Source organism: Triplophysa dalaica, chromosome 9 (genome assembly GCF_015846415.1).
Source record: "Triplophysa dalaica isolate WHDGS20190420 chromosome 9, ASM1584641v1, whole genome shotgun sequence".
In the NCBI taxonomy this organism is placed as follows: Eukaryota; Metazoa; Chordata; class Actinopteri; order Cypriniformes; family Nemacheilidae; genus Triplophysa; species Triplophysa dalaica.
Window position 1 is genome coordinate 13041432 of NC_079550.1, and position 27937 is coordinate 13069368.

The 27937-nt window shown below is 36.7% G+C and overlaps 4 protein-coding genes across 6 annotated transcripts in view; 2 read left to right on the forward strand and 2 right to left on the reverse strand.

The window, feature by feature from the left end:
• The window catches only part of abcg4b (ATP-binding cassette, sub-family G (WHITE), member 4b), a 10644-nt gene extending 120 nt beyond the window's left edge, over positions 1-10524 (reverse strand). Inside the window, exons 1-15 of one of the 2 annotated variants that reach the window (XM_056757294.1) lie at positions 10387-10524; positions 9045-9270; positions 6126-6243; positions 5921-6053; positions 5727-5777; positions 5503-5648; positions 5231-5354; positions 4476-4590; positions 4242-4384; positions 4011-4109; positions 3024-3192; positions 2803-2903; positions 1169-1327; positions 975-1093; positions 1-886 (exon numbers count right to left, since the gene is read on the reverse strand). The exon at positions 1-886 is cut by the window's left edge and continues 120 nt beyond it. In XM_056757294.1, coding sequence (XP_056613272.1) covers positions 667-886; positions 975-1093; positions 1169-1327; positions 2803-2903; positions 3024-3192; positions 4011-4109; positions 4242-4384; positions 4476-4590; positions 5231-5354; positions 5503-5648; positions 5727-5777; positions 5921-6053; positions 6126-6243; positions 9045-9270; positions 10387-10395 — 1932 coding nt within the window. In that variant the 5' untranslated portion in view covers positions 10396-10524 and the 3' untranslated portion in view covers positions 1-666. The remainder of the gene's footprint in view (positions 887-974; positions 1094-1168; positions 1328-2802; positions 2904-3023; positions 3193-4010; positions 4110-4241; positions 4385-4475; positions 4591-5230; positions 5355-5502; positions 5649-5726; positions 5778-5920; positions 6054-6125; positions 6244-9044; positions 9271-10386) is intronic. The other variant, XM_056757295.1, reaches the window with a different exon arrangement.
• Positions 10525-13476: 2952 nt separating this feature from the next.
• hmbsb (hydroxymethylbilane synthase, b) lies at positions 13477-17559 on the reverse strand. Of its 2 annotated transcripts, none has more exons than XM_056757309.1 (14): positions 17424-17559; positions 16810-16863; positions 16141-16213; positions 16000-16049; positions 15802-15857; positions 15554-15631; positions 15220-15297; positions 15065-15140; positions 14822-14935; positions 14594-14632; positions 14296-14415; positions 14149-14202; positions 13973-14059; positions 13477-13698 (listed from the first exon to the last, which is right to left on the reverse strand). In XM_056757309.1, exons 1-14 carry the CDS (start codon positions 17445-17447, stop codon positions 13519-13521), a joined length of 1083 nt encoding a protein of 360 aa, XP_056613287.1. In that variant the 5' UTR covers positions 17448-17559; the 3' UTR covers positions 13477-13518. The 2 variants fall into 2 exon arrangements, with proteins under 2 accessions (XP_056613287.1, XP_056613286.1); XM_056757308.1 differs by lacking the exon at positions 17424-17559 and adding an exon at positions 16941-17141.
• A 282-nt stretch (positions 17560-17841) lies between these two features.
• si:dkey-182i3.9 (zinc finger protein 883) lies at positions 17842-20950 on the forward strand. The gene is made up of 5 exons (XM_056757292.1): positions 17842-18137; positions 18368-18569; positions 18755-18855; positions 18939-19023; positions 19164-20950. The coding sequence occupies exons 1-5, from the start codon at positions 17970-17972 to the stop codon at positions 20699-20701; spliced, it is 2094 nt and encodes a 697-aa protein (XP_056613270.1). The 5' UTR covers positions 17842-17969; the 3' UTR covers positions 20702-20950.
• Positions 20951-24171: 3221 nt separating this feature from the next.
• LOC130428973 (gastrula zinc finger protein XlCGF57.1) lies at positions 24172-27870 on the forward strand. Its single transcript, XM_056757296.1, has 5 exons — positions 24172-24526; positions 24814-24994; positions 25150-25241; positions 25973-26054; positions 26213-27870. The coding sequence occupies exons 1-5, from the start codon at positions 24404-24406 to the stop codon at positions 27655-27657; spliced, it is 1923 nt and encodes a 640-aa protein (XP_056613274.1). The 5' UTR covers positions 24172-24403; the 3' UTR covers positions 27658-27870.
• The last annotated feature ends 67 nt before the right edge of the window (positions 27871-27937 follow it).

Genomic DNA, 27937 nt, shown 5'->3' on the forward strand with positions numbered 1-27937 from the left:
TTACATACAATCTCCAGTTTTGAATAAAATTAATACTACATAGCTAATTAAAACCAGAAAGAAAGAATTATAAAATGAAGGGCACTGCGGATACTTTACTATAAACAATGCAATGATACAATGTTGTTTGTGTTTATTAAACAGGCACTATAGTGCACAGTCTTCTGATTTGAATTAAAACCCTTGAAGATACATCTCATCAGCAGACGCGTACAATAATATGTAAACATACTTTAAAGGTGGTGCTCACCTTAGATTAATTTAGGTCATGATGGGCTTTCAGTTACATTTACCTAAAATATAAAATGTTTAATTTGAAAAATGGCAGTCCAGAGTTTGAGTTGCCAGAATGAACTGAGAGACTTTGATTTGACATAGGCCTGTTTAAAAGCAGGGCATTAAGTGTTGCATTTGGATTCACCAAAGCAACCCTGACTGACAGAATTTTCCAAGGCCTGGAAGTTCATCAAAGTGTAACACTGAAAAAACATGAAGCTCGGAGATGTCTTTACAATGCCAGGTAATTTAAGTTCTGTGTCCAACTGAAAAAACTGAGCACACGACAACAAAAACTTCCTGAGCAAAGACGGACACGTTTGGGCTCAAATTGAAGTCTTAAAGAGGCCACAACAGGTAGAGACCATGCAAGGTCAATACATTTTATCGCTAGGACTTGATCTTGTAGCGAAGAACTATGTAGGTGGCGAGTCGCAGGATGAAGAAGAAAATCCACAATATAACAAAGTCCATGTACAGCTTGGCATCTTCCACATCTAATAACTGCAGAACCTCTTCAGGTCTCTGGAACTTGCAAACCCTCCCTGGACATTCAAGCTCAGTTCGGTTCATCCCATAAATGGACAGAATCACACCCTCAAACCCATACCTAGCAGAAACAAAATCAACCAATCGTGAAAATTAAATATTCCATAATTAAAGTATACAAACAACTACTATAGGTAAAAAGAGCTCACCGAACATAGGACACATAAGAACTCCACTGTAGGTAAGCAGGAATGGTGTCAAAGTTCACAAAGTAGCCTGAGAAGAGTAAAACGGGAATGGCAGTGACGGGGCCCACAAAAGTTGCCACCTGTGAGGAAGATAAACACACAATGGGTAAAAGATGTTAAGCAGAGACATTAAGCAATACAGCAACAACAAGTACCTGAAGGGAGCTGGAGGCAGCACCGACTAAAAGCCCAAGGGACTGGGCTACTAAAGCTGTGCAGATCGACAATGCCAAAAAGAGCAAGTAGCGGCTTGCTTCTGGAGGCTGTTCAGTCATCCAATACACAATACTGCAGTACAGGATGGGACAAATGAGCTGAGGAAGAGTGGACAAACATCAGGCAGACAACTAAAAATGAGGCTTTAAAGAGTCCCTAGTTCACTTTTATAAAACCTTCTCATGCTCTCTAAATACTGTAGCCTCAAATGGATTTTGCATGTAGCCTTTTGACGTACTGCCGATTTGAAACAACAAATTTATGTAGGTACGCACGTATTGTGAATTAGGAGGAAAGTTTTCGTGGGAGGTTCAAATGTGCGTATAAATACGAAAAATCTACGCAATTATTAGTGAATGAGTCCCACTGTTTGGGTTAAATAACTTAAAATACTGCAGTGTTTAATGCGTGAGAGAGCAGGGAAATGACGAACACACGCAACATGTTTTTACTAAATGTTTGGATCACTATGTTGTGTCGTTTTTTATTGACAAATGTAATACTATCAATGTAAATGCAATTTCTGTCAATAACCATAGGCCTATACAAAAAAGTGTTTAAGGATAAATGCCATAAAATTTTGTGCAGTTAATGTATTTGTTTAGCATTAAACCTGCTCTATCTGCACTTTGCTATTTTAAAATACTCATATTTTTAAATACTCTGCAATGTGAATGAACATCTAATTAATTTAAAATCCACATAGACCATTTAACAATCATTGTATGGTGTCATTTTATTGTCATTGCAATGTATGAATTATAATCTATTAATGAAACCACAAGTTATTTCCTTATGAGTGTAAACAAACATACTTGGCAATAAAGCTCCTTCTGATTACATTTACATTAAGGCATTTGGCAGACGCTTTTATCCAAAGCGACTTACATTGCTTTATCCTATACATTTTACATAGGTATTTGCAATCCCCTGGGATCGAACCCACAACCTTGCGTTGTTCACGCAATGCTCTTACCACTGTGCTACAGGATTAATGAGACTAACACCGTTTAGGAAAGCGATGTACTTTCGCAGAGTGTATACAATATAAAAAACTTCTGTTTAGGATCTGCCCTAAAACCCACATTAAAGAAGGTTAACATCAAAACAGGATTTATTGTTTTAAATTAAGTGGCCGCCCATAAAAAAGAAATAATCTACCATGATCTCCGCATGTAGATATGCTGAACACTGTTACTGGGAATGAACGTGAAGAACGCGGAACGGGAGACTACGTGAAGTAGGTCATTGTCACTAAAATGTCTTTAAACAGCTGAGTTAAGACTGATCTGTGTCTTCTAAAAGTTTGCATAAAGATCCAATACTTCTCTAATAATAAAAATGGCTTTCTTTTTATGATAGAGCATTTTTTTAATAAAAACAAATTCTTAAAAATGTTCATATTTTCTTGAAATACATATTTTTATGTCACAATTCATTATAGTTATTTATATACATCTTTAATTGCTGTGTTAATGCATGAATTCAACGTTCAACAATCTATGGTTAACCTTTAGCTTTAAGCTTATGTAGTGTATATACAATATGGCCTAAGACTTGAGCAGGCACCCACCTGGAATGGAATGTCGGCCATCGTCTTAGCAAGATAGTAAGCCTTCAGGCTGTACCAGTAGTTTAAATGTTCTCTGAAAAATACAGCCATCTCCAGAGGAACTGAAAGAAAGACAGATATATCATACCATACCAAAAAACACTTTCAGATCCCCTGAATGCTGGACATGACTTTTGGTTGTTGAACTGTGTTTGTTCTTCAATGTCTTCTAAAACACTTACATGTGAGCACTGTGGGCATTAGGGCTCCAAACATGAGGAAAAGCATTGAAAAGAAGAGAAAACCAGTGTTGTTGAAGACTTTACTGGCATCATTGCCAATGTTGAGGTACAGCAGACCTATCAACACTCCGATAGAGATGTGTGACAGTAGCCGCAGATGTGTCAAAACCTAGAGCAACAAAAAAAAAACTTCAAAGACTTGTCACTGCCAGGGTTTGAACTCTTAAGAGCTGTGTATACTTGACTTTCCACGCCTGGTCCGTCTCGGGCACAAAGACAACCGCATAGCTTCTTGAGCATACTCAATTGCGGATAAACGCGGATAGAAGAATTCGACACATGCGCATTGCCTTTAGACATTAAACTTCATGTATCAAATCTATTCTGTAAAAATGTGACTGTCAAAATTACAGCCGTGGAAAAAATTAAGAGACCACTGTTTTTCTGATTAAAAATAGACAATTTATAGGTATGTGTTTAGGTAAAATTATAATTTTGTTTCACAACAATCTTTTTCTTTTCTGCAGAAAATGAAAACTGGAGAAACAGGTCGAAATAACAGAAAAGATCTACTGTATTTTTTCAGACCTCAAATACTGCAAAGAAAACAAGTTGATATTCACTTTGAAGGAATAATAATAATGTATAGGCTACATGTATTCAGAAAAAAAGTGATAATCTGGATTTTAACTCAGTTTGCATGTGTTTTGTTATGCTGTCAGTCTTTTACATTGCCGTTGGATGACCTGTCACTCCTGAGGTTTGATTTTGTTGAAACTCAACAGACACTGGACTGGCCACAATACATCTAAAAATACTCATTTGAATGGAATGGTCTCTTTTCCACAGATGTATGATTTTGAATTTATTACAAAATAAAGTATGATTTGAACTTTTGGAAAGTATTACTTAATGTTTTGGACATAAAATGTTTTAACAGTGTAGGGCTGAGATACCTTATGAGGGATACAATGCATCAACATGTACCTGGTCTCTGCAGATTGAAATAAGTGCTCTTTTGAAGAGAATGCAAAACTGAGTTAAAGAGCTTGTTGCAAATGTATTGCTCTCATCATGTCCTGAGTCCTATAATCACATATAGGAAACAAAATAAGCAAGAATCCAAAAATGTAAATAGCTGTAAAGGTTTGCAGTAATCTAACACATACTGTAAATCTGGCAATCCTTAGTCAAAACATTGAAAACGTAGTCACTCACGTCGACCCATTTTGGAGCACACAAGTTTAAGATGTTTTTGTCAATACAGTGTCTCTTTTCTTCCAAAGCACACATGCCACCCTGGACAGCTTCAAACAGAACTGGGTTCAAGTCTCCATATTCCCCTGACGCTAGCTCTATGACTAAACATACAAAAGAACATTATAAAGTAAATATGTTATGTCTGTGTAAAGTATGTGTCAAATAAGCATATCAAAGTTTAGGTCAACATACTGAAATCTGCAGGGTTGTGGTATGTAGGACAGCGAAGACCTAGCGCACTCAAGTAGGGAATGAGGAATGGGACGCTTCCCTTGAAAATGCATTGGCCCTGACTCAAAATGTACAGCTTTGAAGAAGATACAGAAGAATTAGACATACAATGACAGTAAGATAATATCTTTAGATCCCAGATAAAAATGTTATTGCTCAGATGTTGCTTTTTCATAGCTCCAGAGATTTGATGGAGTTGTGTTTCAATGATGTTTCAACATTGCTAAGGAGAAATGATAATAAAAAATAGGATTTTTTTAACATGCATTCTGTTAAAATACATCCAATAATCTTAATTTATGTTTGAGTTCATACTGAAACCGTTCTGGGTCTTATGCTCATATCTGAGACGCAGGGGAATTAAGGTATTTGCACATACAGTCCAAATTTTCGCATTTTTCCCTTTGGCGAATTGTTAAAATGCCTCTCAAAATGCTTGCTACAGATGCGAAAAAAAAGCAAATATTGTTGGCAGTATGTAAATGTGATTGACACGTGAGGTCGATTTTTTTACGTGCGAAAATTAATGACACAAATTTGGACTCAAAGTGCAATTGCATTGAAGCAAATCCTTTTCTATTTGCTCTGAATTAAATTTCGTTGATGTCTAGGGGATATTACTGAGATACTAAAGAGATCTCTGTGATTTTTCTGTTTTATGGGATGACAGATCATGATGTTTAATAGCCCAACAACAGATTCTCAGATGCATGCACCTTATCAAACATCTCAAAGAGTTTGGCACTGGGCTGGTGGATGGTGCAAATGATGGTTCGCCCTCCTTGTGCCAGAGACTTCATCAATGATACTACTTGGAAACAGGATGCACTATCCAAACCACTATGTAACAACAACAACAACAACAATAACTTAATTCGGCATACTGTCATTTAAAGCGTTTGTAAATTAATATGGCTGATAAAGAGATTCTTTTAAATTTGCTAACAAAACAAAATTCAAAGAATCCTTTACAAATAAGACTCTTTACCTGGTTGGTTCATCAAAGAACATGACTGGTGGGTTGTTAACTAGCTCAAGGGCAATAGCCAGTCGTTTGCACTGTCCTCCAGAAAGAGAGGCTGTGCGAGTTTGAACACATTCATGTAATCCCAGGGCTGTAAGAATCTCTTTAATCTGCACGCAAAAGAATAAAGGTGAAATTCTGGAGGGAAAGCCTGTTGGTGACAATTTCTAAGGATATAATAAACCTACCAGCTCTTTCTTCACCTCTGTGCTTTCATTGAGCTTCAAGTTTGCTGACACCTAAAAAACATCTATGAGTTCCATTTGCTATTTAAAAGACTCTTCCTTGAGTTCAAAGAGTTCTCTGCAAATGTGACTGGAGTTTTGGGTATTAGCATCAAACCACCAGCAGGGGGCATCTTGAACTACACTTGTAGACTCACCATCATAGCTTCTTGTACAGTCAGGTGTGGCAGCAATTTGTCCTCTTGCATAATGTAACAGGACATCTTTCGGAAGGTTCGGAGGTCTCGGAGCTTTCCATTTACCAGGATCTCACCCTTCATCCCTGTTTCCCTTTATTGCACAAGACAATAGTTATTTTTATAATGTATAATGCAATTTTTTTAATTCTCTGTGTAACCTCACCTGTACCCAGCCAGGATGTTCATCAAAGTGGATTTGCCAGCCCCAGACGGTCCCATAATCCCAATAAATTCCCGACTGCAGAACTTTCCCGACAGACATTTGATCAAGGCCTTAAAACCTACAAGGACACAAAACATGTGCAAGCCGTCATACTGTTCACATCTAGAAACAACGGTCTACTTACAGTTAATCCCTTCAAAAAAGAAGTATGGTTTAATCCATGAAACTCATGACTGTATTACATACTTTCCCTTAAACTAAGAAATGTGAGAAAGAGAATGATAAAGAATTAGGCCCATTAAGTACAATGGCTAATTAATCCACATTGGACAAGTCTGCTCATTAACCTTTTTTACGAGTCCTCAAGGTACGTGGATTTCACCTACAGTTGAGACCAAAACGTCTCATTAAAAGTCATTGAAATAGTATAGTTTCAAAGCAATCCTTTCAAAGCCTGACTTCAAAGCTCCAATGCACTCTAATTAGTAGCATATTAGCCTGAAAACCCTATTATCACACAAAAATAACAGCACTATGGTTCACTCATTTAGATGATTTCCACTGAACATATAGAGAACGCTTTTAAAGACTTCCAAATTATTATTATGATGACTCTATTTCCTTCGTGCACACTAACCACATATAGCCTTACATTTATCACTTTTATATTTACCCTTATCGCATTTAACGCTTTGTGGAAAGCAATGCTTTAGCTTTATCAAAAGACAATAATACATGCAAATATGTTACATTAGCCTACGTTAAAGTGATAATTCGCCCCCCCCTAAAAAAATGATGTCATCATTTACTCACCCTCTTATCATATCAAACCTGTATCATAATAAGATATTTTGAAGAATGACGTTAACAGGCCCCTATTCACTTGCATTGGTTTTGTGTCCATACAATAGAAGTGAATTGGGTCCAGTGCTGTTTATTTATCAACTGACTTCCCCTGGGATCGAACCCACAACCTTGCATTGTTTACGCAATGCTCTTACCACTGAGCTACAGGAAAGCATTACCTATTTCTGGGTGAACTATCAAAATTAGCCCCAATGACTGTTTTTTAAGTAATTTTTATTCCTACTTATGCTTATTTTGAAGGGAACTACTGCTAATAGCAACAAAAACATTATTCCAAGGCACAAGCACCATTACATGAATCACTGTTATGAATCACTTTTGGCAGTTCTACAATCTCTTTATTGATTCCCGCTAGAGGTTTGATCTCATCTTTATGTGAGCTCACTTTATTTAATAAAATTTTACTTGCAGAGACAGCACAAGCACAGTGTTCCCATTACAAAGATAAGTGCACTGTTGGTTCTCAAGGCTGTTTAATAGCAGCACCTTTCACACTCTTTTCTGTAATAGCTTGACAAGAATTAAGCTGCTATCACTGTAACAGATCTTGTCACACATGAATAGACAATATTTGTCTCAGCTCGAGCCATCAGCATAACACATCAGCATTCCTGACATTACCTGCAAGAGCTCTAATGTAATTTTAATCTCCTACGAACGCTAGGATAATAAAATTAACTGCCAAGCATGTACACATTAATAAAGGGCACTCTAAACAATCATCTAAATGTTTAAAGTGAAAGTGACCTATTTGTCAGGTATGGTGACCCATACCAGAAATATGACCTCTGCATTTGACCCATCCGGAGAGTAGTGAACACTGGCACAGCAAGTGGAGAACATACGTATACCCGGAGCAGTGGGCAGCACCCAGGGAGCAAGTAGGGGTAAGGCGCCTTCCTCAAGGGCACCTCAGTCGTTACCCGCTGGCCCTGGGAATCAAACCAGCAACCTTCTGGTCACAAGTCTGACTCTCTAACCATTAGGCCACGACTGCTCCACGACTAAAGGAACAGTTTACCAAAAAATGAAAATGTTGTCTTTATTTACTCACCCTCATTTTGTTCCAAATCTGTATGAATTTGTTTGTTCTGATGAACACAGCAACAGATATTTGGAAGAATGCTTGTTACCAAACAGTTCTTGGCCCCCGTTGACTACCATGGGAAAAAATGCTTTATACATTTCTTGGTCTGTTCAACACAAATGAAGATACTTCGAAGAATGTTGGAAAGCATTGAGAAAACAGTTCTGGGAACTTTTGACTATGGTAGTCAATGGCGGCCAAGAACTGTTTGGATACAAGCATTCTTCCAACTATTTTTCCTTGTGTTCATCAAAACAAAGACACTTACACAGATTATGAACAACTTGAGGGTGAGTTAATGAAGACAGAATTTTAATTTTGGGATGAAGTATCCCTTTAAATGTCCTGTTTCATTTTATTATGCGTTCTAAAGAATGTATAGAACAGGCACACCAAGTTTTTCTTAAACATTTGTCTTTCTCTTTATATATATTGTCTCTGCACCTTGTTCCTCTCCTCCTCCTTTTCTTATAGTTCTGAAAGCTTGCATTATTGATAACCATTTGTCTTTTTTATTACAGGTTTTGCTGCAGATGTTGTTAAAATTGACAAATCTCTTTTTTTTTGTAAGACACAATGGATACATCATCACGGATGATTTCAGCAAGTTTAGCAGGTGTCCAAGTCACATGCTATTGACCAAATAGGAGTTTGACAATTAAAGCAAGGTATACTTCAAAAAAATTAATCATTATATTTACTCACCCTCAGATTGTTCCAAACCTGCATTACTTGAACTGCTCAATACACCGGAAGATATTTGGAAGACTGTCAAATCTCACCACCCCACCCATTTACTCCCATAGTATTTATTCTCCCTGTGGCAGTTAATGGTAGGTAAGATCTGACATTCTTCCAAATATCTTCCTGTGTGTTCAGCAAAACAAAGAAATGTATGCAGGTTTGAAGCAATCTAGATGATTATATTTAAATGATGACAGAACTTATCTCTTTGAGCTTCTGACCTTGTTTCTTCCACCACGGTCCTTCCCTGATTGTGTAGGAGATGTCTCTAAACTCCAGGTCCACAGCCGTGCGTTTGGGAAGGTGAGAGAAACGTTGTGCCTCCGTGATGTGGTTCTCCACCTTCTTCAGATTAGTTAGCAACGGAGCCTCCTGCGGCTGAGGTCTATCCTCCATAATAATACTAACAGACCCAGGATCAGATACCTTATCTGCCGTCCCTGACATCTAAGGGTGAACATACAGAAGAGAAGGTTGTATCTGGTGGTGAATGCAAATTTATAAATGAAGGGCTTTACACGACTATGTTTGTAAAAAGATACATAAGCTAAATGATTTGCGTAAGATGCTTTTGCTACTTGTGAAGAACATTTCAACTGTAACAAAAGTAATGCACAGTACATCCTGATCCGTGTTTACTGCGACAAACTACTTAGTTACATTTAGTAAAAAGAATATGCAAGTCAGAGGTATCTACCTGAGTCATCGAATAGTAAATCACCTTCAAAATGAAAGGAAAATCGACGGTTCTCTTGAAACGCAAACTGCCTCTTTACCTTTCTGCCTAAGATCTTTTATAGAATCTGGAGGCTTTTAAAGGCTGGGATTTTGTTTCCTCCGAGAGGCAGCATTGGGCTGACACATTGAATTGACCGACAAGAAGCAAGTCCCTGGAGTCAGAGTGAAAGAGCGAAATCAGAGCTCAAATGTGAAAAGCCAGGTCAGAGACAGACATCATTGACTCGGTCCCCCAGAGAACAGTAGCAAGGAGGGGATCACTTTAAAAAAGATTGTGCCTTGTGGAGACAACCTAACCTATACAAAGGAAATCTTGCTGGAATGTATTGTAAACCGTGAAACATAATCTGACCGAACAGATCGGACACATTATGATCACTTATGTGACCTTCCCACTCATATTCACTGAGAAAGTGTTAATATACTTACTGTGTTAATAATTGAGTGAGGTTTTAATAATTATATATAAAATAAAAGAGTATTGGAAACTCACACACAAAGTAAACGTTAAGATATACAGAGAGAGTCAAGAGATTTGGCTTTTTTGGTTTGCAAATCTAATCCATTCATTCAATCACAGTTTGTTAATTCCATGCACGTACATGATACATAATTACATTGAAAAGTGATGCCTAACTTACATATTTGGTTTTGCTGTTTATTGCTATAAATTGAGGCTTGGCCCAAAAGAGAGAATACAATAAAGTCAAGAATACAAATTCAGAAAGATAGGTAAATAAAATATGTATGACATGATAAGCGGGTCCTGTAGCCTGAGCTAATAAAAAAATCGAAATGCTCAAAATTAGGAAGTAAATCACTTACCAGGCTCATTCTGGAAATAATTTTTAGTAGTTAAGTTGTTTTCTTGTTGTTGATCAGATCCGCCTTATGAAACCGATGCAGAATGTCCCAGCACGACACAATAAATACATTACAGTACTGTATGACATCCTAGTTCTGAGCTCGAGCGATTCGCCCTGAGGTGTGACGCAGAACTTAGAGGAGATGGAGACGAACACACAGTGTATCTGTTAACGATACAATGAAACAGTATTTATCATCTTGTGAACGCTTCTTTAGTTCATTATTTTTCACATGTGTTTTCTAATTTTTACTTTCATCAACATGATTATTTCTGTATCAATTTCAGGTTGGAAAAAAACTGTTGAAGCTGCAGACTTGGACTATAAACTGTTTTTGACGTCACGTGCCAAATGCGACTATTAGACAAATTGCTATTTTATTGTAAATATGTTAAGGTTCTTCATTCAATAAGTGATATATACATTATATTACGTGTCGCAAAGATACGTGCGTGTTCATCAAAGTGTGAAAATTAAAGACTGAGCGTGATCTCTGTGGCAAGTAAGATTTTTATAATATGACCAGGACGCGATGGCAACATGCCAGAACTAGTTGATACACGCTAACATCTCATAGAATGTGTCCAAGTGTTCTCAGAGCGCATCTGGACGAGTGTGCCTGGTATCTGAGGTGCAACAATGTGCACCACATTTAATAAAATGTTAATAAAATGTATTTCAATGTTACAATTAAAAATCTGTCACTATGTGGCAGGCCTACACTTCATATACATTAAATAAATACTGTCTCACAAATCAAACAAAATCATGCCCCTTGATTTAAATATCTAGATGTTGGAGGAAACAAAAACACATGACCAATTTTATCATGTGGCGGATTTATTTGGTCTCGATCAATCCATAAAGTATAGCTAAAACAGTCCATTCGTAAAAGCACCACAATGTGATGCTGCATTTAACTGTAGAAGTCTCCTACCAACAAAATAATACAAAAAATGTATGCTGTTCAATTTCCTAGTACTACATCCCTGAATCTGAGATTAAAAGTTGATTAAAATAACATGTAACAAACATTGTGGAAATCAAACATTAAAAAAATAAAATAACAATCTATAATGTAATATATGTTCACTTTAGATCAGTTTGGTATTGGCAAGTCAATAGCCCTAATACATACAAATACCAGTGCTATAGAATAACACAACACATTAATACTGGCTTAAGTTAATCATAAAACATATGTAATCAATTACTTCATCTTTAAATTTAGGGGGGATAAAGAAATAAGGATTTAAATTCAATTCATTAAGTTATAGCACTTGCACACTGATAGAGATTTCCCAGGCACTAAAGAAGTCAGTTTTTTATAATCAATTTAAAAGGGTCAACAAAAACTACACAGGGAGTAAACATGTTACTAGGCAAATGTAATCAACAGACTGGAACAAAACATCTCAAACAGGTTAACTGTATACCTTCACATGTGCATATTTTCAGTGAAAGCATAACACAAAGGAAAAATGTAGATGACACTTCGAGCAGCTTAAAAGATTTATATACCAGTAAAATTCAAGTTTTAAATGAGCATGTGTTTAAATACAACACACACTATCTTTAAAGGCATGATTGTGGGTTCAAAGCTTAATCACTTGGCGGAAAAAGCAGCTTAGTAGGTTTGAGTTGGTCTCTCAATCTTGAAAAACTGGTCTTCATCTGATTTAGGTGTGTAGTGTGGCCCACCTTAAAAATCCTTAAAAGCCCTCTTAAACCAGCAAAACACATCATCCCGAGAGACCAGCTAAGGCCACCAAACCATTTTGTTTACTGTACGACAAGGTCACTGTCAGATTGAAATGTACAAATGTGTAAGATGCAGAATAAACAGGTTTTTTTATGTAATGATTATTATGCGAGTCTTTCAGTAGTATTTCAGTAGTAACCACAAACTGACCTTCACGCAAAGGGACAGTTCACCAAAAAAAAGATTCTGTCATAATTTAATCACCCACGAGTTGTTCCAACGGTGTATAAATGTCTTTGTTCCGATGAACACAGGGAAAGATATTTGGAAGAATGCTTGTAACCAAACAGTTCTTGGCCACCACTGACTACCATAGTAGGAAAAATGACTATAGTAGTCAAAAGTGCCCCAGAATTTTTTGCTTTCCCACAGTCTTCAAACTATCTCCTTTTGTGTTTAACAGAACAAAATAACTTTATAAAGCAATGTTCCTACTATGTTTGTGAAGACAGAATCTGCATTTTTGGGCAAACTTTTCCTTTAGGCTCCTATGTTACATTATAAGAGAAGGCAAAGCTGCCTTCTAAATTATTTCATTTGACTGCAACAATGATGTACTGTAAATTAAAATATAAAAGTATTTTTTGTATATGTGTATATATACTGTATGTATGTATAAATTTTACCGGTCAAAAGTTTAGGGCCTCTTGTTTCCTATAATCTTAAAAATCTATTCCCATGATTTAAAAAATCCATTAATCTGAAGGTGTGTGAATCTTTGAAATCACTTTTGTGGACAAAAATATAATTGTGCTAACATTTTAATTTATTTTATCACAAAACCCGATTTTTATCAAAATTCGGACCAAATAATATTTAAAAAGCTGTCATCAAGAATCCAGCATAGATAGGAATTCCTTCTGTACTGTATTAAAAGCTTCCAAGGTTGAGACATCAAGAGGCTGGATGATAAAATGGGAAGTGTACGATTCTAAACAAACAGTGGCTACTTTAAAGATGCCATTTATTTTGGAAGCTTTTAGTTACAACATAATTCCCACATCTACAGTTGTGTTATTTCATGGTTTTGATGGGTTTAATATTATTCTAAACTGTGGAAAAATATGAATTAAGAGTGATTCTAAACTTTTGACCAGTAGTATATGTATATATATATATATATATATATATAAATGTGTGTGTGTGTTTGCTTCCAAGGTTCTGTAATATATGTAACTTATATATAATAAGACAGCTAAACAGCCAGACATGGACATTTATAAAACTACTAGGAGCTTTTTGATGTATTGATGCATGTGATCTTTTGAATAGAAAACACCAAGTATGTAGAATGAGGTAATTTATCTCCCGATACAGGAAATGATATGCCTATGGTGCATCATTAAGCTGTCTGGCTATGGTTAATATCTCTTTGGCTCCTTTGCTAAGCAGCAGAATCCCGAGGTCCACTCCTAACTTGACTGCGGCATCCTGGTCTTCTCCCGACACCTTTAAAGACGTGATACCCACACGCTGGACCTTCTCATCAACCTTCTCTTGCTCCTCGATCTGGAAAAAATTTGATTTCAAATTCCCAAATCCATTTAAAATTCAGAGATTATTAACCGATCTTAAAAAATGTGATAACACACATGATGAATTGCATGTTCAAATACGTTCTTTAACCTCACATAATATTTTTGCTTTTGTTTGTGTCAAACAATTGCAGTCAGGTGGAGTGTTTGGGAAACCATGATTACTTGTGCAGATCTGTTTTGGATACAGTATTGGCAACTAAATTATACCTTTAACCTTGAACTGTTATGATTTCGGGAGTAACAACCTGATTGTTTGAGTTGATGCTTGTCTGCATGGTCTCCTTCAGACTATCCGAGCCATCAAGACTGTACACCGCTCCAGTCAGGTAAAGCTGTAAAAGCAAACGCACATTAATACCTCTGTTATTCAGCTGTGATTCACGATCATTTGAACAAAGTTAATCATATGAATTCCTCCTACCTGTGAATTCTTAACTTCAGTGTCAACAGCAACTGGAACGCTGCACCCCCCTTCCTATGAAAAACATAAACGTGTGACAGACTGCTAGTTACATATATAGCGCAGAGAATTGAAGCAGGAGGTTTTATAGTAAAGCAGAATGCCCACCAAATGTTTAAGGAACGCTCTCTCTGCGATGCATCTCAGGACAGTGTCTGGGTCATTCAGCACCGACACCATCTCAAGGATGTCCTGGTCTCGAGATCGCACTTCAATAGCCAATGCTCCCTATAACAAGACAGTGAGAGCAGTCTGTAAGGCTGTTTTACTTATCAATCAAAAATCATTCAGTTACTGCAAACCATTACAATAGAGAACTTAAATCAGGAAACAGTAAAGGTCATTATTGTGTACATCTTGATAAATGATTTATAACACTATTTTAAGACAACTGAGAGTTACTTACCTGTCCAACGGCATACATGCAGTCCTCAGGCCCAAGAATCTGAAACAAGACAGAAAAGGAGTTCAGATACAAGACGAGTCAAAGTATGATGAAACAGCTGGTTAAAAAGGCACTGTTTATGAGTTCATGTCCTTGACTATTATTAATCAAACGAGTGATGCAATAATCTGTAGTCTAGCACTCATGAGGGATGTCAGTGTTTTGAACGGTCAAGGATAATAGAGGCACCTGGCTAATACGGCCCTCCCAGCCCATCCTCCGAAGACCAGCTGCTGCCAAGATGATGGCAGAGAAGTCGTTATGTTCATCCAGCTTCTTTAGACGAGTGTTGAGATTACCTCTCTAAAGAGCGTTGTTGAGGAAAACATCACTAATAAAACCGCAATTAAAATATTATAACTGTTTTTGCACAGGACAAAACAAGGGAAATTAAGTCACAAGTAGAAACGGTTAAAGTGCAACAGAAGATACAATGTCTTTAAACTCCAGGTGGGGAAATCTTTTTTTCAGTTGTGCAGCCCGGCGAAGAGAACTGGTGCCTATAACACTGTTAACGTACAATGTTATTTTGAAGAACATTTTAAATGATACAAATCATATTCCTTTGCATTGACCACAGCTTTTACCTCTTGTTTGATAGGGAGTCTAGACATTTGCCTTCATTTTTGGGGTGCAGTACAACAGCATCGTGAGGGTTTTCTCGTCTTTAGGGAATAAACATGATAAACACAATCCTGACTTTATATTTAACAGGACTAACAAATAAATGTGAAATCCATGAGTAATAGATGAGTAATAATACTAGACATTATTTTGAAACAAGGTCTGTATAAGTTACTTTTCAAATATTAAAATAAAACTACTTACAGAGGACAAAATGCATTTCCGATGTTGAGAAACATCTGAGCATGCTTTTACCATAACATTTAAGAACATAGACACTATTGTCATTTTACGTACTTCAGCACAGCTCCTATAGTGAAACCAACAGGAAGAGTAGTAGGCAAGTCTTTCAAAGAGTGCACGACAAGGTCAACCCTACAAAGACACAAATGTTACAACAGCATTATTCATAATGAAAAATAAGGACCAGTGTTAGAGTACAAACCTTTGATGCATCAAAGTCACTGAAAGACCAAAGTACACATCTGTGTAGCGGTGATGTACTAAAAACAACAATGTAAAAAGGAATTGAAAGAGGGACTCACTCATTTTTTTCTAAAGCGTTCTCCAGTTCTTTCGTAAACAGACTCTTTTCACCAATCTGAAAACACAAGTTAAAAGATGTAAAAAATAAATAAATAAAAAACCTCACAATGCTGATACATTTATTCAGTACCAATACTGCATTTTACTATAAAATAAATGTACCCTTATTCTATAAGGGTTTTGGAGTAAGGACTTACTTTGGATAAAGCTGTGTCAAGTATTTTATCTCCTGTTGTTGACATTGCCACTGAAACACAATGAAAAGATTGTCTGTATAGTCAAACAAAAAACAAACCGAGCTGATGAATCAAAAAAATGCATATTGGACAATAATATACCTATTTCAAAAAGCACATCAGGGTATAACTCCTGGAGTTTCTCTATGACACTGTCTGTTTGAATGCGGGCCAGCTGTAAAATAAACAGGAAACAAACCATTTATTATTAATATTCAATTTCCATAAAATGTAAGGATCAATTTAGGCTCATCCTTTTTTTTAAGGTACTAACCAGTTTCTATAATAAAACTAAGCATTCTTGTACCCACCCTGATAAGACAAAAACCTTATCAATCCTATCATGATGGACACACCCAATAAAACTTCCAAAAACCTTAAAGCCTACATTTGTGCTACTTGGTGATGAAACGAGGTGACACTTACAACAAATGTTATATAGAAAACATATCAAAAATCCTTAATGTATTTATTATAATAGAAAACACTTTACATCATGAAATAACTGTGAAACATGGATTCATGGAGTAAAACTTATCAATCGTAAAACTGCTTACATATATAAATTTGAGAAAGTTTAATGATGTAAATTATGTGTCTGGTGATTAGATTTTTAGCAATTTTATGTACATACAGATTTGATGTGTCCTACGTCATTTTATAATATTTCACAAACAAATTGTCGTTAATATTTTGACAACATTAAGATATCCACTCGGATTGTTGAATTCATGTGTAAAATGAACAATAAATATACAAAAGATTGGTTACCTGGCTCTTCCTGGTGCCAACACGGATCACCCTGCTGACTTTTCCGTCGACATCCTGTAAAACACAAATCATATTTTAAGCCACTAAAATAGCAGTTTGTAGTTTTTTTTTCATTTTAAACATGCTCTGACCCTAATGTATTTATAAGGTCCATCTGCCATAGTTCAAATATGCTGAAGCTTTAAGATAATTCCAGTAAGAGAGAAAACGGTGTATAGAGAACACATGCAGCAGGACAGACTGATGTTAAAGGCAGAACGCCCGTCTCCTGCCTTCAGTAGATAAGACAATAATGCCTATTCACACTGTGTCCGTTACACAGAGGCAAGGCGTGACACCATTCATAGAGGGATTTCTTATTTGGAGAATAGCAGACCACAACTGTGTGGGAAAGATAGTTAAGATGTGATAAAAAAATAAACCAGCAATCTCAATAATAATGTCACTACAACAAGGTATGTGTTAAGGAGTTGAATTAAATGAGTATAGTTAAAGAAAATCAATATAAACTTTCTTACTGTTAAATTAATTAACAGCAAAGTCAGTGTTGGTGGTCTGAAATCACTTTTATCTAAATGTAAAAAAATGAATGAATGAATAAGTCATAAAGTTACCTGGAGATCTGTCTCTCCCGACATTTCCAAGATACTATCTAGTTGTTAAGTGATGATCTCGTCGAAATGTCTGTAATGTCACACGTTTAGTTTAAAAAGAGTAAAAACTAAGTCGGTCAAATGTTACTGACAGTTTACAGACTTCAGTATGGCCACCGGAAACGTGCGTGCAAGTGTATACGTTTCAAAATAAAGATCTCTAAAATTGACCGGCCAAATGCAAACACTTAATTGCTCAAAATCAAACAAAGCGCGTGGTACCTGTCCGGATATATGTCAAACGAAAACTGCATACAAACGTTAAATACACAAATCTATTTGTTAAGTTTGTTTTCTATTAAGAATTACACGTCTAATGTAACTTTTATTTTGAAAATAAATTTACGTTTTTGCAATGATGCGATAACGGAAACGGAAATCAACCTTAAAAATGTAGAGACCGCGGTGGCGGTTCAATTGTTTAATATATCGTTTTCTTTGCTTTCTCTTTTAACTTATATTTTTCTAATTTTACAATATTGAAATTGCAGTTGTTCCGTGAGCACAATGACGGAGTATCAGTTATTTCGCAAACAGACAGAGTCCATAATGACACTGCTGACAGAAACCGCTCGAGACGAGATTCAGAAAGTTTTTGATTGTGAGAAGTCCGCGTCCCTCACTGAGATTAATGGAGATGTGCCTCCTGAAATACACGAGAGACACCTCAAAATTGTACGTTTCCTGTGTTGTTTTATGTCGTTTACCAACAAAGGATTTGTCAGTTGATTATTTCCTTGCATAATCAGCAGATAGCTGTACAGAAAATCAATAACCCAAAACTTAACACTCTTTACCTTTGTTTGTCGTTGCTAAAAGCCTTGTTCAATTGTGTGTCACTTCCGATTAAAGCTGCTGGAAAATGAATGAACATCAAATTAATTTGTGGCCAATGTCTATTTCAGGAAAAGCTCACGGCTGTGATGGAGACCCTTACCATGGTGGCCATGCAGAAAATATGCAGACTTTTCAGTTATTGCATTGCATTGAAACAAGCTCAGATGAAAAGAAACAACAATGTTTTTTTAAACTTGAAAAGCTCAGAGGAAGAAAATGTAAACACACCAGAAGAGAACAAACATGCTCAAAGTGGCGGTGGTTTGCCTGGTAAGACCTTTATCTCTCTATCTCTCTCTCTCTCTCTCTCTCTCTCTCTCTCTCTCTCTCTCTCTCTCTCTCTCTCTCTCTCTCACCCCCCCCCCCCTCCGTTTCATTGAATACTATTATGTTCATGTCTCTTTTTGCTTAGTACATTGTTGTTCTGAAGTAGTGAATTGCATTGCTCTTCCCAGCTTCTGTAGATGACGCTACATCAGTTACTCCACTCTGTCAGAATCCAGATGCTGTGTTACATGAAGAAAATGTAGAACTGCAGGACTCCGTTGAAGAGCAGGTTAGTTAATTATTCATATGGTTTGACTATGTATTATTTACTAAATATTTTTCAACAGTTTTTGATTTTATCATTTCGTTCAGTGTGCACCAGTGGGTGAGATTGTTGCTCCAGTTAGTTCAGAGGAGCATTGTTATGTGAAGCCAATACAAGCAGATTTGACAGATGGTATGTTATCCCAGATTCTAAGTTTGTTTCAGTATAAACTTTGCTCAATAAAAATGTGCTAGAATCTGAATTTAATGATTTTTTCCATACTTGTAGTGTTCGCAAGCCACTGGAATCTTACATTGTTTATTGTTTTGCAGTTGAAGCAAGAGTCTCTGTTGAGGTGGAAGTCTCAGACACACAGGCAGAAGAAAACAGTTTGAAACCGAAGAAAATTAGGAAGAAATTTCCGTACGAATGCAATGTGTGTAGAAGGACATATAGCAGGAAATCCAGACTAAGACAGCACAAGTGTGGACAAAGGGTTGCCCACAAATGTGACATGTGTGAACTGACATTTACCAGGAAATACAAACTGGAACGGCACAAACGTGAACATGTACAAAGCATCTCTCACAAATGTGACAAGTGTGGAAAGAAGTTTAAATTTTTAAAAGCATTCCAGAAACACTTGTTGCGTCACAATGAGGAGAAGAAAGAGTGCTGTAAAACATGTGGGAAGACCTTTGCAGATCTAAAGACACATGAGCTTGTCCACCTGGAAGTAAAGCCATATCTTTGTGGTATATGTGGACATGGCTTCACTGTAAAGACGACTTTGCAAGCTCATCAGAGAATCCACACAGGTGAAAGACCATACTGCTGTGACGTATGTGGGAAGCAGTTTTCAACCTCAGGTAGCCTTGCTGTCCATCGCAAAATTCATTCATCTGAAAAACCATTTAAATGCAGCCTCTGTGACAAGACTTTCAGTATGAGGAGAAATTTGCGACTACATGAAGCTGTTCACACAGGAGAGAAACCCCACGCGTGTCACATATGTGGACAGAAGTTTGGACGCGTTGCATATCTTAATAGACACCTGGAAATTCACAGTGGTTTGAAACAGTATGCGTGTTCTGTATGTGAGAAGCGATTTAGTCAGAGGAAAATTCTAAAAAGTCACATGTTGATACACAGCGCCCACAAATCATACATGTGTGAAATATGTGGGAAAAGATTTGTTTATAATTGCTTTTTAAAGAAACACTTACTCACACATAGTGAGAACGGGGACATTGAAGCTGAGATAAACCCCTTTCGTTGTGAGGTTTGTGGAAAGTGCTACAGTAGTAATTCTCTACTCATTGTACATCAGAGGCTCCACTCAGAAAAGGATCCATACATGTGTAAACTTTGTGGGAAAAGCTACAGTGGTCCAGATTCACTTAAGGAACATGAGAAGCTTCATTCAGCTGTAACAATTCCTTCAGAAGTTAAACCAATATTTAAGTGTTCGCTGTGCGGTAAGGTTTTCACTCAGAGATCTGGACTTAAAATGCACGAGGTTGTTCATACCAAAGTAAAACCTCACAAATGTTCTGTTTGCGGGAAGGGCTTTGGGCTGCCAAATGGTCTCAAAGTGCACATGCTCATTCATACTGGTAAAAAACCGCACAGGTGCGAAACATGTGGAATGTCCTTTCGCTTAGCTACAAACTTAAACCGACACATCCGAGTTCACACAGGGGAGAAGCCGTTCAGTTGTGAAGTCTGTGGAAAAGGATTTGGACAATCCAACAATTTGAAAGCACATATGCAGATGCACACTGGAGTGAAACCCTACACATGCCAGAAATGTGGGAAGAGCTATGCATATGCTAGAAATTACAATGACCACAAATGTAAACCTTTATGAAAAAGTGCCTGAAAGCTTGTTAACACTTCTAATGGAATTGCAGTGCTATGTTCATTATGTTATATTTGTAATATAAGTCGGAAAAATGTTTGGTTAAGAATAAGGACACTGTCTGTTAAACAGTACACAACACTGGATTCTTAACTAAATGGAATTAGAATTGAAAATCGAGAATATTGAACAGATAGGATACTAAATTGTGCTGTGTTCTCTAATGGATTTCACTGTAAATAAAAGTATTTAATTTCATTACTTGTCTTAGTAAACTGACTATTATGTAAAACAAACACTAGACTAGATCTTCAACATTAAAGGAAAGATTACTTGGAAATAGCATTCTTAAAGGGATAGTTCACTCAAAAATGGAAATCCTATCATTATTTACACAGCTTAGAGTTTTTCCAAATGTTTATACATTTCTTTGTTCTAATGAACACAGAAAGATATTCTGAATAATGCTTATAACCTAACCGATCTTGACCCCCATTTACTACTATAGTAGGAAAAAATACAATGGTTGTCAAAAGTGCCCCTGAACTGTTTGCTGTCCTACATTCTTCAAAATGTCATCATTTGTGATAAACAGAACAAAAATAATGATAAAGTATTTTTTCCTACTGTGGGAGTCAGTGGGTGTTGAGATCTGTTTGGTTAGAAGCATTCTTCCAAATACCTTTCTCTGTGGTCATCAGAACAAAGAAATTGACACACATTTGGAACAACTCGAGGTGAGTAAATGATGACAGAATTTTCATTTTTGGGTGAAGTATCTTTAAGAATATTAATGTTTGCATGGTAAATGTGACAGTTGATGTGGTGTATGATAAAAAACATTCGCCTTATTTGATTTTGTTGATAACCTGTGTCAACAATTGAAGAGTTTATTCGCTAAAACAATTAAAAAATCACGTTTTATAGTGTGGATTCCAATTAATAACACTCTAATTGTAGTTGGGTTGTTGTAATAATAACTCAAAAAAAAAAAAAAAAAAAGCCAATAACAACACGATAACGAAATAAAAAACATGATTTTTGAAAGTTTTTGCATATAGACTCTTTACTTGTCGAACGCTTGCAGACTTTTATTTTGAAATCATGATAAACAAAACGGTGCTTATTGCAAACGCAACTTTCTTAAGGGGCTTGCATACTAGCTGTAAAATGAACATACCATGCTTTGACCTATATTAAAAACAGTCAGTTATGTCATAATGTCTAGGTTTGTGCTTTTGCCGAGTCAAACGACTCTGGTTATATTATTAATGGCGGACACATCGAAACAGGACATCCCAAAAGAATGTACTTCTGTTGAACCCTGCTCTCATCTCACCCTGAAACAAAACGATACTCAAACTCAGCTGATGAGACTCTTTGCTATTAAGAACTTTTTGGTTATTTGCATGGCTGCACGTCTTTATCCTTAATAGTTTGTTATAAGAATTTAAGTATTTTGCACTTACGTTTAACGTTACTTTGATTGCACGTGAAAACACTTTTAACACTTCACATCCCTTTATGTAAATTGTGAACGGGACTCAATCCAGTTGGGCATATTAATGGCTCAACATCGATAATATCCAACAATCAGATTGTAGGAGTAGGTTTTTACCCTCTGACCTAAATGGTTATAGTTTGGGCTGTTGGGTTATTGATAGTGTTTAGGTTAGGACTGTTTTTTGTAAGAAAAGTGTGATAAGAAATTTACCCAGTTACGAGGACTGGAGACTCACCTCCGCAAACATATCCAGAGCTTCGAGAAGACGACATTTCCATGCAGCACGTGTGGGAAGAGCTTTAAAAATCTTGCATCACATGAACTTGTGCATGCAAAAGTCAAGCCCTTCACTTGCGATATATGCGGTAAAGGATTTACAGCTAAAGGAGGTTTATACATGCACCAAAGGGTGCACACGGGTGAAAAGCCGCACACTTGTGACACTTGTGTAAAAAGTTTCTCTCTGATTGGCGCCCTAAACGTCCACAAGAAATTTCATTCAAATGACAGGCCAATAAAATGTAGCTTCTGTAATAAGAGTTTCAAGTGCAAAGGTCATTTGAGACGTCACCTTCCTGTGCAGACAGGTGAGAAGCGATATTCATGTAAAATGTGTGCTAGAAAATTTGCACATTCTGAGGCTTTAAAACGCCACATCCTAATACACACCGGTGAAAAGCCATATATCTGTGAGGTGTGTGGTAGTAGATTTAGACAGAGAAGCAATTTAAAAGTCCACATGAAGGTGCACAGAGATACACGATTGATGTATTACAAAAATTATTATTTGCAAAACGACAGGGTAACACACAATCCCAACAGAGATGAGTCCTGTCCTCAACGCAACAACTTGTGTGAGAAGTTTCCAAGCCCTGCCTATTCATTAAAAACGAATGCGCTCGATGCTAAACGACAACATTTAGACGACCGCAAGCCCTTTACATGCAAATTATGTAAGAAAAACTTCAGAAACATATATATCCTACGGATACACGAGCACATTCACACAGGAGAAAAACCTTTCAAGTGCGAGATCTGTGGTAAGGCCTACGCACTTAAGAAGTCCTTCAAAATGCATATGTTCTGTCATTCAGGAGAAAGACCTCACAAATGCATAGTGTGTGGGAAAACATTAAGGTGGTCTACCTCTCTGAAAATGCACATGCAGACGCATACTCATGAAAAACCATACAAATGTGAGACATGTGGAAAGTCCTTTTACTGCAGTGGAAACTTAAACGACATAAACACATTCATTCGGAGAAGAAACCGTTCAGCTGTGAGGTCTGTAAGGAAGGGTTTGGAGAACTCAACCATCTTAAAGCACACATGCAAATCCATACTGGAGTGGAACCCTACACATGCGAAAAATGTGGAAAGATTTATGCATATCTTTTACACTACCATGGTCATAAATGTAAAACCGTATGAAATGACATACTAATTATATTTGTATATAATTGTATATATTATATAATATTGTAATAAACATATTGTTTGGACATTTAAAGTAATGTAACTTCTAACATGTTACAAAAGGCTGGGAAGTTATTCCCTTTATTCCTGACAGATACACAAAATGACTGGTGCTTTTTCAAATTATTTGATGCTCAGTGAAAATAAAATAATTATGAATATGCTGACAAAAGCCAAACTTTACAATATAAAACTGTATCGATGTAAGTAGTATTTTGTAATGTGAGGAAAACAAAACTCAGCTTGCTTTGCTTATAAGTTGAAGACTTTTAATTTGAAGGTGTTTCATCTCTCTCCCGGAAATAGTTCTGTGCTCTCCAATTTAAAATCAAATCTATTTCAATATATTTTGACAACTGTTAAATATTAAATTCCAATGAATCTCTAATAAGTGTGAACATTAATTTATTTTTTATTTTTGAACCATAATCAGAAATATTTCGGATGAATGTGGGGTTTATTTTGAAATGGTCATAAACAAAACGGAAGTACTCTTCAATGGAGTTTGCTGTATGAAAACTGCCGTTGTTTTGGCTTTTCCTTGGCTCATTTTCAGATACAAGGGGTTTTATTCGCAATGCATCTATACAGAGTTTTACAGAGTAGGACTACCTACCTAACCAGCGCTTTTTGTAAATCTTGATCAAACTTCATTTTAAACAAGCTGTCAAAAACGGGTTTAGATAGTTTGCTGTGCATCTCTTCACTGTGCATCTTTTCTTGTGGTCATAATGTCCAGCTATGAGCTTTTTCAGAGTCAAACCTCTATGATAATGTCATTACTGGTGGACACTGCTAAGGAGGAGATACAAAAGACTTTGACAATAGCACCAAGCGATTCTCAAACTCAACTGGTAAGAACGTCTGTTTGTTTGTTTTGAACTGGTTATTAAAGCAACACTTGTATTATTATATCAGCTTTGTGTCAAATGGACAGAGCTTGTTTTTTTTTAATGAAAATATGAATATGTTATTCGTTTCTAACACCCTTCTCTTTAAAAATAATAATAATAAATGTGTGCTGTTTTATTCTTTTATCTGGCGATGGCTTGAAAAAATGTCCAATCTTGATCTTCTGACAGCTCTATATTTCTGTTGTTTTTTCCTTCAGAATTCTAACATTTTTATTTTATGAACGCAGCTTAATTATATAATGGAGATGTTTGCCAAAGAAGCAGTGAGGAAGATTTGCAATCTCTTCATATATTGCTCACCTGTAGCACCAAAAACATTGAGCGATCAAGATAACCTCAGGAAAACTCTATCCCAGATGGGACGTGATAGGGACGTAACAAAATATATCCAAAACAAACAGCTTCAAGGTATTCAGCATACGTTTTTATATAAGGGAACTACTGAAAAGTGCTGTTTTCTTTGAGGCTTTGCAGATTTTCTGTGCAATAATCTCACTGCTCTATATTTATGGTATATTTTGGTTTGCTATGTTATCATTATCTGTTTTGTTCCTGGTTAACAGGGGATGCAGTATATCTCACTGTGAGCCATTTGAAGGAGTCAGCAGCAGCTAAACTACCATTAACATCTTTCCAGCAACATTCGAACAGCGAGGTCAGTGATAACACAGCTTCTACTATAAACAGTCTCAACCTTAGTAGATGTGTGAATAAAAGTTCCTAGTAATGTTATTTTATAACAGCGAGCAAGTGGGTATTTTCTCCTAATTGTATTTACAAAGTAAGTGCTGAAAAAAAGTTTACTTTTCAAATTTAAAATACCTTTGTTTGTATTTCTTATACTGACACCGTGTCTGGGACCGGTGCGAGACGACAAAAGACATTAGAATCGCATTAAAACCTATTATAATTTTAAGAACAAGCATATTGTCATGTCGCGACTGGTGTTAGAAGCACAGCACACGTACCTCTGTAAAACGTCTTCTAAAGGTCTGGAGATCTGGAAAACATCTGCTGTGTGAAAACATCTGCTAAAGATCTTAGAAAGAGCATTTTTACTTCCATTCTAAATCATTAACATTGTACAGACGTTTTCTTGATGTCTATATCTTACAGCAGATGTCTCTTAGACGTATTGCAGATGAGCAAAGATGTAGTGTGCTATCAGGGTGCGTTTGACCAATATTTATTCATTGTGACACAGTTCATTGTGACAAAAAAACAAGGGAAAGTCATTTTTGTATGGATTATGTGTTTCATCTGTCATGTATGTAATTTATTTTGTAAATAACCATTATGAGAGCAAATGTAAGCACAATCTTACATTAAAAATAATATATATAATAGATTATGTTATGTTTACAACATCTTTTATGTGGATTGTAGCCTTTGCAGGAGAGTAATTCAAACAGATGTTTATTGCTGGAGGACCGCGCCGATGCGATCCAGACCATATTCCTCAGCGATGGTAAAATGCAGTCAATCCTCACAGACTCTGGTTTATAATCATGCATCTACTGTCTCAAAATGTTAATCATGCAAAAGGGTCAATTATTATTACTGTAGTTTTCTTGAACTTGTTGTAAAAAACGAATCTCTGTTCTATCTTGGCTTCGTTTTTTTAAGGTTCAGATGACAGAGGCTTTTCTGAAGCCCAGGTAGTAATGATGCAGACACCAGCCGAGCAAACTGAAACTGCCGGGGAGAAAGAGTCCTATGAATGTGACCAGTGTGGAAAGGCTTTTCCAAAGAAGTTTTCCCTGCTGCAGCACAAACGTGTGCATTCCATCGTAAGACCTCACAGTTGCGAGAAATGCGGGAAGAAATTCACACTATTAAGAGCGCTGGAGACTCACCTCCGTAAACATAACCAAAAGTACGAGAAGAAGAAATTTCCTTGCACCACGTGTGGAAAGAGTTTCAGAGATCTTGCGGCGCATGAACTGGTCCATGCACAAGTCAAGCCGTTTACGTGTGATATATGCGGACAAGGATTCACAGTCAAGAGAAGTTTATACATGCACCAAAGAGTGCATACGGGCGAGAAGCCGTACAGATGTGATACTTGTGGAAAATGCTTTTCTCTGATTGGCACTCTAAACTACCACAAGAGAATACATTCAAATGACCGGCCAATAAAATGCAGCCACTGCAATAAGAGTTTTAAGTACCACAAACTTTTGAAACATCACCTTCGTGTGCACATGGGAGAGAGGCCACATACTTGTGAAATCTGCGGTAAAAGTTTTGCGCTTTCGGGAACTCTCAAGCGGCACGTCCTCATTCACACCGGTGATAAGCCCTACGTCTGTGAGGTGTGTGGGAGAAGGTTTAACCAGAGAAGTACACTCAAAGGTCACATGCGAGTTCACGGAGAGAAATGTTTCATGTGTGAAATGTGTGGAAAAACATTTCAGTATAATTATATCCTGAGGAATCACATTCTGACCCACAAACAGATCGGAAGTTCAGGAGACAAGAGCAACACTCAACGCTGTGATGTGTGTGGGAAGTATCTGAGCTCAGCCTATGCATTGAAAACTCATCTACAGATACATTCTGATAACCGCAAACCCTTTACTTGCAAATTATGCGACAGGAGATACAGCAGCGTTCATTCTCTTCGGATGCATGAGCAGCTTCACACAGGAGAGAAACTTTTCAAGTGTGAGATCTGTGGGAAGGACTTTTCACTGAGGGCTTCTTATAAAACCCATATGTTTTTGCATTCAGGAGAAAGACCTCACAAATGCTTAATCTGTGGCAAACAATTCAAGTTGTCAAGCTCTTTGAAAATGCATCTGCGGACTCATACTGGTGAAAAGCCTCACAAGTGTGAAACATGCGGTAAGGCTTTTCATTTATCTGGAAACCTAAAAAGACACAAGCTTGTGCATACTGGGGAAAAGCCATTTACCTGTGAGATTTGTTTGAAGAGTTTCACACAACCCAACAATTTAAAGGCACATATGCATGTTCACACGGGAAAAAAGCCATACACGTGCACCAGGTGTTGGAAAAGTTTTGCCTATCAAAGAAACTTCAAGGATCACAAATGCACTCCTCTTTGAGCGCAGTTTCAGCCTATTTAATTGTGAAACAATGGTGTTTTTAAGTGAAACCTGTTTGTTTAAAAACTGTATAATATAGCCCAAAATTGTGTATTTTTGCCAACGTCAAACAATGTAACATTGGTGAAATCTTAAAGTTTTCATGTAAAATTATAAACAGAAATTTTGTATGTATGTATCTGTTGGAAAATAAATAAATTAAATGTTTTGGAAGTTTTTTGTAGATCTATTTTGACACATCCATAGTTTACATAGAACTGTATGTAATTACGTATGTGTA

Excerpts from the sequence above, each read along its gene's own strand:
- LOC130428973 (XM_056757296.1), top strand. The coding sequence starts at position 24,404 with ATGTCCAGCTATGAGCTTTTTCAGAGTCAAACCTCTATGATAATGTCA. Across the intron at positions 24,995-25,149 it reads CCAAAACAAACAGCTTCAAG|GGGATGCAGTATATCTCACT; the intron begins GTATTCAGCATA and ends CCTGGTTAACAG. Across the intron at positions 26,055-26,212 it reads GACCATATTCCTCAGCGATG|GTTCAGATGACAGAGGCTTT; the intron begins GTAAAATGCAGT and ends CGTTTTTTTAAG.
- si:dkey-182i3.9 (XM_056757292.1), top strand. The coding sequence starts at position 17,970 with ATGACGGAGTATCAGTTATTTCGCAAACAGACAGAGTCCATAATGACA. Across the intron at positions 18,570-18,754 it reads AAGTGGCGGTGGTTTGCCTG|CTTCTGTAGATGACGCTACA; the intron begins GTAAGACCTTTA and ends TGCTCTTCCCAG. Across the intron at positions 18,856-18,938 it reads AGGACTCCGTTGAAGAGCAG|TGTGCACCAGTGGGTGAGAT; the intron begins GTTAGTTAATTA and ends CATTTCGTTCAG.
- hmbsb (XM_056757308.1), bottom strand. The coding sequence starts at position 16,970 with ATGGCAGATGGACCTTATAAATACATTAGG. Across the intron at positions 16,864-16,940 it reads GACCTTATAAATACATTAGG|GATGTCGACGGAAAAGTCAG; the intron begins GTCAGAGCATGT and ends TGTGTTTTACAG. Across the intron at positions 15,858-15,999 it reads TTGACACAGCTTTATCCAAA|ATTGGTGAAAAGAGTCTGTT; the intron begins GTAAGTCCTTAC and ends TTGTGTTTTCAG.